Below are 9897 nucleotides of genomic sequence, written 5' to 3'. Positions count from 1 at the left end.
GGTCCTACGCTTATTAGCGGCCCTCACAGTCTGCGCCCTATTACGGCAAAGTGCCGACCTGACCCCCTTCCAGGTGCGCTCGCAACGCTGGACAAAAGCCTGAGCGGAGGGGACGCAGGACTCGGCGAGCTGAGATGAGAACAGCGGAGGCTGGTACCCGAGGCTACACTGAAAAGGGGATAGACCGGTAGCAGACGAGGGAAGCGAGTTGTGGGCGTACTCTGCCCAGGGGAGCTGTTCTGACCAAGACGCAGGGTTACGAAAAGAAAGACTGCGTAAAATGCGACCAACAGTCTGATTGGCCCGTTCGGCTTGACCGTTAGACTGGGGATGAAAGCCGGACGAGAGACTGACGGAAGCCCCAATCAAACGGCAAAACTCCCTCCAAAATTGAGACGTGAACTGCGGGCCTCTGTCGGAAACGACGTCAGACGGAAGGCCATGAATTCGGAAAACATTCTCGATAATGATCTGAGCCGTCTCCTTAGCAGAAGGGAGCTTATCGAGAGGAATGAAATGAGCCGCCTTAGAGAATCTATCGACAACCGTAAGAATAACTGTCTTCCCCGCTGATGAAGGCAGTCCGGTGATAAAATCTAAAGCGATGTGAGACCACGGTCGAGAGGGAATGGGAAGCGGTCTGAGACGGCCGGCAGGAGGAGAGTTCCCAGATTTAGTCTGCGCGCAGACCGAACAAGCGGCGACAAATCGACGCGCGTCACGTTCCCGAGTGGGCCACCAGAAACGCTGGCGAATGGAAGCGAGCGTACCCCGAAGGCCGGGGTGGCCGGCTAACTTGGCAGAGTGGGCCCACTGAAGAACGGCCGGACGAGTAGGAACGGGAACGAACAGAAGGTTCCTAGGACAAGCTCGCGGCGACGGAGTGTGAGCGAGTGCTTGCTTTACCTGCCTCTCAATTCCCCAGACAGTCAACCCGACAACACGCCCCTCAGGGAGAATCCCATCGGGGTCGGTGGAGACCTCAGAAGAACTGAAGAGACGAGATAAAGCATCAGGTTTGGTGTTTTTTGAGCCCGGACGATAAGAAATAACAAACTCGAAACGAGCGAAAAACAGAGCCCAACGAGCCTGACGCGCATTAAGTCGTTTGGCTGAACGGATGTACTCAAGGTTCCTATGGTCAGTCCAAACGACAAAAGGAACGGTCCCCCTCCAACCACTGTCGCCATTCGCCTAGGGCTAAGCGGATGGCGAGCAGTTCGCGATTACCAACATCATAGTTACGTTCTGACGGCGATAAGCGATGAGAGAAAAACGCGCAAGGATGGACCTTGCCGTCAGAGAGAGAGCGCTGAGAAAGAATGGCTCCCACGCCCACCTCTGACGCGTCAACCTCAACAACAAACTGTCTAGAGATGTCAGGTGTAACAAGAATAGGTGCGGATGTAAAACGATTCTTAAGAAGATCAAAAGCTCCCTGGGCGGAAACGGACCACTTAAAGCACGTCTTAACAGAAGTAAGGGCTGTGAGAGGAGCTGCCACCTGACCGAAATTACGGATGAAACGACGGTAGAAATTAGCGAAGCCCAGAAAGCGCTGCAGCTCGACGCGTGACTTAGGAACGGGCCAATCAATGACAGCCTGGACCTTAGCGGGATCCATCTTAATGCCCTCAGCGGAAATAACGGAACCGAGAAAAGGGACAGAGGCGGCATGAAAAGTGCACTTCTCAGCCTTCACATAAAGACAGTTCTCCAAAAGGCGCTGGAGGACGCGTCGCACGTGCTGAACATGAATCGAGAGAGACGGTGAAAAAATCAGGATATCGTCCATGTAAACGAAAACAAAAATGTTCAGCATGTCTCTCAGGACGTCGTTAACTAGTGCCTGAAAGACAGCTGGAGCGTTAACGAGGCCGAAAGGAAGAACCCGGTATTCAAAGTGCCCTAACGGAGTGTTAAACGCCGTCTTCCACTCGTCCCCTCCCTGATGCGCACGAGATGGTAGGCGTTACGAAGGTCCAATTTGGTGAAAAACCTGGCTCCCTGCAGGATCTCGAAGGCTGAAGACATAAGAGGAAGCGGATAACGATTCTTAACAGTTATGTCATTCAGCCCTCGATAATCCACGCATGGGCGCAGGGACCCGTCCTTCTTCTGAACAAAAAAACCCCGCTCCGGCGGGGGAGGAGGAGGAGACTATGGTACCGGCGCGAGCGAAACCGACAAATAATCCTCGAGAGCCTTACGTTCGGGAGCCGACAGAGAGTATAATCTACCCCGGGGGAGTAGTTCCCGGAAGGAGATCAATACTACAGTCATACGACCGGTGTGGATGGAGAGAAGTGGCCTTGGAACGACTGAACACCGTGCGCAGATCGTGATACTCCTCCGGCACCCCTGTCAAATCGCCAGGCTCCTCCTGTGAAGAAGAAACAGAGGAAACAGGAGGGATAGCAGACATTAAACAGGTCACATGACAAGAAACATTCCAGGATAGGATAGTATTACTAGACCAATTAATAGAAGGGTTATGGCGCACTAGCCAGGGATGACCCAAAACAACAGGTGTAAAAGGTGAACGAAAAATTAAAAAAGAAATGGTTTCGCTATGATTACCAGAGACAGTGAGGGTTAAAGGCAGCGTCTCACGCTGAATCTTGGGGAGAGAACTACCATCTAAAGCGAACAAGGCCCTGGGCTCCCCTAACTGTCTGAGAGGAATGTCATGTTCCCGAGCCCAGGTCTCGTCCATAAAACAGCCCTCCGCCCCAGAGTCTATCAAGGCACTGCAGGAAGCAGATGAACCGGGCCAGCGGAGATGGACCGGAAAGGTAGTGCGTGATCCAGAAGGAGAGGCCTGAGTAGTTGCGCTCACCAGTAGCCCTCCTCTTACTGATGAGCTCTGGCCTTTTACTGGACATGAGGTGACAAAATGACCAGCGGAGCCGCAGTAGAGACAGAGGCGATTGGTGATTCTCCGTTCCCTCTCCTTGGCCGAGATGCGAATACCCCCAGCTGCATAGGCTCAGCATCCGAGCCGGCGGAGGAGGGTGGCAGTGATGCGGCAGGTGGCAGTGATGTGGAGAGGGGAGCAACGGAGAACGTGAGCTCCTTTCCACGAGCTCGGCGACGAAGATCAAACCGTCGCTCTATGCGAATAGCGAGAGCTATTAAGGAGTCCAGACTGGAAGGAACCTCCCGGGAGAGGATCTCATCCTTAACCTCGACGTGGAGACCCTCCAGAAAACGAGCGAGCAAAGCCGGCTCGTTCCAGTCACTAGAGGCAGCGAGAGTGCGAAACTCAATAGAATAATCCGTTATGGATCTATTCCCCTGACATAGGGAAGACAGGGCCCTGGAAGCCTCCTCGCCAAAAACAGAACGGTCAAAAACCCGTATCATCTCCTCCTTAAAGTCCAGATACTGGTTAATACACTCAGCCCTCGCCTCCCAGACTGCCGTGCCCCACTCACGCGCCCGTCCGGTAAGGAGAGAAATGACGTAGGCGATGCGGGCTGCGCTCCTGGAGTAGGTGTTGGGCTGGAGAGAGAACACCACATCACACTGAGTGAGGAATGAGCGGCACTCAGTGGGCTCCCCAGAGTAACACGGCGGGTTGTTGATCCTGGGCTCCGGCGACTCGGAAACCCTGGAAGTGGGCGGTGGATCGAGGTGGAGTTGGTGAACCCGTCTTGTGAGGTCGGAGACTTGGACGGCCAGGGTCTCAACGGCATGTTGAGCAGCAGACAATTCCTCCTCGTGTCTGCCTAGCATCGCTCCCTGGATCTCGACGGCGGAGTGAAAAGGGTCCGGAGCCGCTGGGTCCATTCTTGGTCTGATTCTTCTGTTATGAACTTGAGTGAAGACCCAAACGCGGTTTTAACAGAAAACAGAGTTCTTTAATAAAAACAGGAATGGCATAAATCCTCTTCCAACGTAGTCAATGGAACAAAAGAACGTAGTATAATGCAGGTTGCACCTGCCATGCAGACTCCGACAGGACAGGACAAGGTGAAAGCAAACGAGACGACAGCTTGCTTCTGGCATCAAAAAACACAAACAAGAATCAGACACTGAAAGTAGCAGGAACAGAGAAAGAAATAGAGACCTAATCAGAGGGGGAAGAGAGAACAGGTGGGGAAAGAGAGAATGAGCTAGTTAGGGCAGATGTAGAACAGCTGAGGAATGAGAGACAGAGAAGGTAACCTAAAAAGACCAGCAGAGAGAGAGAATGAAGAGAAAGGACAGGAACAGACATAACAAGACATGACATGTGTTGTCTTTGCTGTCATTGTGTTTGACTGTTATTTTATAAAATCAATCAATTACGTTAAAATATTACGGTATTAAATTAACCATATATCAATTAAGTAGTAATCTGGGGCACCACGGGAAAAGTTTATTTAATGAGTTACCGTTTTCTGAATGAACTCTTAAAGATATAAAGATCTCTTACATCAGTTACAGTCAATCCATTCTTATTTACCTTCAGTCTCATTCCGAACGTTGTTGACTTCAAATCTACACGAACCCTGGCAGGTAGCCTAGTGGTTAGAGCGTTGAGTCAGTAACCGAACGGTTGCTAGATCGAATTCTTGAGCCGACAAGCTAAACATCTGTCGTTCTGCCCCTGAACAAGGCAGTTAACCCACTGTTCCTAGGCTGTCATTATAAATTAGAATTTGGTCATAACCGACTTGTCTAGTTAAATCAAGAAAAAATTATAGGAAATGATGAATCAGCGACATACAAATTGGTTTGATTATTTATTAGCTAAATAATCACACGGAATTATATATATACACAAACAGGATAGTTTACAAATTGATTACTACACAAGGAAATGAAAAGTCCCTTGTGGACTAATCTGATATGTTGGCTTGTTACAAAAATAAAAACGTGAAAAGGACTTCACAATCGTACATACAGCTGATAACTATGCTCATGGAAATGCAAATACTTTGAACATGGGGATTGTGGCTCAGACGCACAAGGCATATCTCTCTCCAGAATGCGCTCTCTCCCACCATCCAGTGCACCTCCCCAGTCTGGCGACGGTCCCCAGTCCAGAGCCTCCGGCGACGGTCCACAGTCCGGAACCTCCGGCGACGGTCCACAGTCCGGAACCTCCTGCGACGGTCCACAGGCTGGAGCCCTCCTTTGCACCGGTGCCCAGTCCAGGCACGGTGTGCAGTCCCAGTCCAGGGCAAGAGCCTCCCTCTGCGCAGGAGCCCAGTCCAGGCACGGTGTCCAGTCCAACTCCATGGCCGGAGCCTTCCTCTACACCGGTGCCAAGTCCAGGCACGATGTCCAGTCCCACTCCAGGGCAAGAGCCTCCCTCTGCGCCAGTGCCCAGTCCAGGCACAGTGTCCAGTCCAGCTCCATGGCCGGAGCCTTCCTCTGCGCCGGTGCCTAGGCATGGCGTCCAGTCCAGCTCCAAGTTCAGAGCCTTCCTCTGTGCCGATGCCCAGTCCAGGCACGGTGTCAAGTCCCGCTCCAAGAACAGAGGCTTCCTCTGCGCCGGTGCCCATTCCAGGCACGGCGGCCAACTCAACTCCGTGGCAGGAGCCTTCCTCTGTGCCGGTGCCCAGTCCAGGCACGGCGTCAAGTCAAGCTTCAAGGCCGGTGTCTTCCTCTGCACCGGTGCCCATTCCAGGCACGGCAGCCAACTCAACTCCGTGGCAGGAGCCTTCCTCTGTGCCGGTGCCCAATCCAGGCACGTCGTCAAATCCCACTCCAAGGCCGGAGCCTTCCTCTCTGCCGGTGCCTAGTCCAGGCACGGCGTCGAGTTCCGCTCCAAGGCCGATGTCTTCCTCTGTGCAGGTGCCCAGTCCAGGCATGGCGGCCAACTCAGCAGGAGCCGTGGAGCTGTAGTACATACGGCCCTGTACATCACTGGGGCCAAGCTTCCTGCCATCCAGGACATCTATACCAAGCGGTGTCAGAGGAAGGTCCTAAAAAATTGTCAAAGACTCCAGCCACCCTAGTCATAGACTGTTCCCTCTCTGCTACCCCACGGCAAGCTGTACCGGAGCGCCAAGTCTAGGTCCAAGAGGCTTTTAAACAGCTTCCACCCCAAAGCCATAAGACTCCTGAACATCTAAGCAAATGGCTACCAATACTATTTGCATTGCCCCCCCCCCCCCTTTCACGCTGCTGCTACTCTCTGTTAATATCATGCATAGTGACTTCAATATCTCTACCTACGTGTACATATTACCTTAATTACCTCGACTAACCGGTGCCCCCCTGACATTGACTCTGTACCGGGACCCTGTGCATATAGCCTAGCTATTGTTATTTTACTGCTGTTCTTTAAATATTTGTTACATTTATTTTTTAAAGGTATTTTTCTTAACAACATTGTTGGTTAAGGGCTTGTAAGTAAGCATTTCACTGTAAGGACTACAGCTGTTGTATTCAGGCTCATGTGACAAATAACATTTGATTTGATTTGAATGGAATCGATCTCATATCTCATGTCATAATCTCCCGAGTGGCGTAGTGGTCTAAGGCACTGCATCTCAGTGCTAGAGGTGTCACTACAGACACCCATGTTCGAATCCAGGATGTATAACAACCGGCTGTGATTGGGAGTCTCATAGTGTGGCGTGGAATTGGCACAGCGTTGTCTGGGTTTGGCCGGTGTAGGCCGTCATTGAAAATAATAAGTTGTTCTTTGAAATGACTTTGTTTTGATTAATCATGTAACTAATTCAGTTGAATATTTTTGCGGGTCGCTCCGTAACTCTGAGTTGAATTAAGATTTGTGAAGATTAAAAAATATCTACAGTACCAGTCAAAAGTTTGGACACCTACTCATTCAAGGGTTTTTCTTTATTCTTACAATTTTTTACATTGAAGAATAATAGTGAAGACATCAAAACTATGAAATAACAACTGTGGAATCATGTAGTAACCAAAAAAGTGTTGAACAAATCAAAATATATTTTAGATTCTTCAAAGTCGCCGCCCTTTGCCTTGATGACAGTTTTACACACGTTTGCCATCACCTCAACCAGCTACCCCTGGAATGCTTTTCCAACAGTCTTAAAGGAGTTCCCATATACTGAGCACATGTTGGCTGCTTTTCCTTCAATCTGCGGTCCAACTCATCCCAAACCATCTCAATTGGGTTGAGTTCGGGTGATTGTGGAGGCCAGGTCATCTGATGCAGCACTCATCACGCTCCTTCTTCGTCAAATAGCCCTTACTCAGCCTGGAGGTGTGTTGGGTCATTCTCCTGTAGAAAAACAAATGACAGGAAAGGGGGATACCTAGTCAGTTCTCCAACTGAATGTATTCAACTGAAATGTGTCTTTAACCCAACCCCTCTGAATCAAAGACGTGCGGGGGGCTGGCTTAATCGACATACACATCTTCGGCGCCCAGGCTACAGTGGGTTAACTGCCTTGCTCAGGGGAAGAATGACAGATTTTTACCTTGTCAGCTCAGGGATTCAACACTCTAACCACTAGGCTACCTGCCGCCCCACTAAGCGCAAACCAGATGGGATGGCGTAACGCTGCAGAATGCTGTGATAGCCATGCTGGTTAAGTGTGCCTTGAATTCTAAATAAATCACAACAGTGTCACCAGCAAAGCACCCCCGCACCCTCACACCTCCTCCATGATTTATGATGGGAACCACACATGCGGAGATCATCTGTTCACCAATTCTGCATCTCACAAAAAGACGTCGGTTGGACCCAAAAATGTAAAATTTGGACTCATCAGACCAAAGGACATATTTCCACCAGTCTAATGTCCATTGTTCGTGTTTCTTTGCCCAAGCAAGTCTATTTATTATTGGTGTCCTTTAGTAATGGTTTCTTTGCAGCAATTTGACCATGACGGCCTGTTTCGTGCCGTCTCCTCTGAACAGTTGATGTTGAGATGTGTCTGTTAAAAGTTGTAAAGTTGCCTTTACATTTGATCATTTTCATTTATATTGAGATTGTAGAATGTAGATCAACCACCAACAATGATTTTGAGATACAAAGACTATTATAAATTAAAAGAAACTCTTACCACAAAAATGTTTATATGAGTATCATAACTGATGCGCAAATTGGTAGAAATGGTATATAAATTGGTACACAGGGTGTGTCTATATATGGAAATATACATGTTTAAAAATTGACAAATCGATTGGTCGAAAGAAAAGACTACGTTTGATCGACCAATTGAAATGCAGGAAAGTAGCAATAGACCCCCAGAAAACCCTGCCAGATTATGTCACCACACTTCTAAAACCAAAGTTGAGCCCCTTGATATAGGTATCTAGGAATTAAGCACCATTTAACCATGCAACAGTTTTGGCAGATTAGACCTTTATTTTTGTTGACTTCTGACATCAGGAAGACTCCCTGTTGTTTAAGATCATGTAACTAACGTTTCATATTAATGATTTTATGTGCATTACACTTTCTAAAAATGGCCCTTCGAATCTGCTGGAGGTTAAGTCCATATATGACAGGGTTAAAGACAGGTGGTATAACAAGGAATTGCACAGCCATTGCATTACGCATATTGAGCGTAATATTTACACTACTATTCCACCCTTGCAACGTGTCAAACAGGGTCACTGTGATGAAAATAACCATTGATATTAAATGTGGCACACATGTCTGTGTGAACTTAATCCTTCCCTTAGATGACTTTACACAAGTCCTTACAATCTGACAGTAAGAGAATACAATGAAAAGTATCTGTAAAACATGAACCACTACTGCAAATTTGTTCAAATTCTGATTGATGGTAATGGGTAAACATGCATGTTTCAGTATAGACGGAATGTCACAGAAGATCTTATCAATGCGAGATCCACACAAAGGAAGTCTGACGGCTAAACTAACTGCTATGAGTGCTATAAATAAAGGATAACACCAAGACAATAAGAGTAACTTTCTAATAGTTAAAGGTGTCACAATGTTATGGTATAGTAGTGGTCTGCATATTGCCACATACCTGTCATAAGACATCACTGTTAGAGTAGAAAGTTCACACATGACAGATGTGTATATTACATAGGTTTGAGTGAAACATCCACCATAAGATATCACATGAACATCTGACTGAAGGTCCATTAACAACTTGGGGTAGAAACCAGCAGTTCCATACAATCCACTGACACACAAACTACACAGAAAGATATACATGGGCTCATGGAGACCTTTCTCCTGAATGATTGTTAGGATCAGAGTCAGATTCACAGTGATGATGAGAAGGTATGTGATAAGAGACAAGGTAAAATAGACCGATTTGTTGATAAATGTCTCTTTGAAGCCAAAGAGATAAAAGAACTTGACTTGGGTTGAGTTCTCCATAGATTTTGTTAATTTTCTTCCTCTGGTCAATGCAGCAATTCGTAGTCCTTACAAGGCTTCAGCATGTATGGAGGTGAACGAATTCAAGTGTGAATCATTTTATTCTGTTTAGGCTCAGAAACTCCATGAAATGTCTTCTCGCTTGAGAGAGGGATACTGCTTCAATAACTTGTCCTGGTAGCCTCTAAATATATTGTTGTGTATGATCACATGGGATTGTAGTTTCAGTGTCAACATGTAACCACTCCATAGAGATCTATATTGAGTTTATGACAAGCAACTAATTGGATTATATTTACTCTATTTATGTATTAACCCAGCAAACCGGTGGATGTCCAAAAGACATTAGGCAATGTCCCCATTAGGTCCATATCAGGCAGTGTTGACCAAACTCTGTCCTGCACAAGCATTTGTTTGCCATAGCACTACATAGCTGATTAAATAATCAAAGTTTGATGATTAGTTGATTATTTGATTCAGCTGTGTAGTGCTAGGGAAAAGAACAAAACATGCACCCCTTGGGGTCACCAGGTCAACGTTTGGGAAATGCTGTTTAAGGGTTTCAGCGAGACGTTATCCCACTGATGTTCTGAGAACATTAAATG

At 47.6% G+C, this 9897-nt stretch overlaps 1 protein-coding gene across 1 annotated transcript; it reads right to left on the bottom strand.

Annotated features, from left to right (window-relative positions):
- Positions 1-5573: 5573 nt before the first annotated feature.
- LOC135553388 (olfactory receptor 2G6-like) lies at positions 5574-9292 on the bottom strand. The gene is made up of 2 exons (XM_064985527.1): positions 8389-9292; positions 5574-5890 (listed from the first exon to the last, which is right to left on the bottom strand). Exons 1-2 carry the CDS (start codon positions 9290-9292, stop codon positions 5574-5576), a joined length of 1221 nt encoding a protein of 406 aa, XP_064841599.1.
- Positions 9293-9897: the final 605 nt, after the last annotated feature.

Source organism: Oncorhynchus masou, chromosome 13 (assembly GCF_036934945.1).
Source record: "Oncorhynchus masou masou isolate Uvic2021 chromosome 13, UVic_Omas_1.1, whole genome shotgun sequence".
Lineage (NCBI taxonomy): Eukaryota > Metazoa > Chordata > Actinopteri > Salmoniformes > Salmonidae > Oncorhynchus > Oncorhynchus masou.
This window is presented reverse-complemented; position numbering and strand designations above follow the sequence as displayed.

What these genes read in the sequence shown, in the direction of transcription:
- LOC135553388 (XM_064985527.1), bottom strand. Translation starts at nt 9,292, where the DNA reads ATGGAGAACTCAACCCAAGTCAAGTTCTTTTATCTCTTTGGCTTCAAA. An exon ending in AAGGGCCATTTTTAGAAAGT is followed by an intron (nt 5,891 to 8,388) that starts GTAATGCACATA and finishes CGCTTGGTATAG; the next exon opens with ATGTCCTGGATGGCAGGAAG.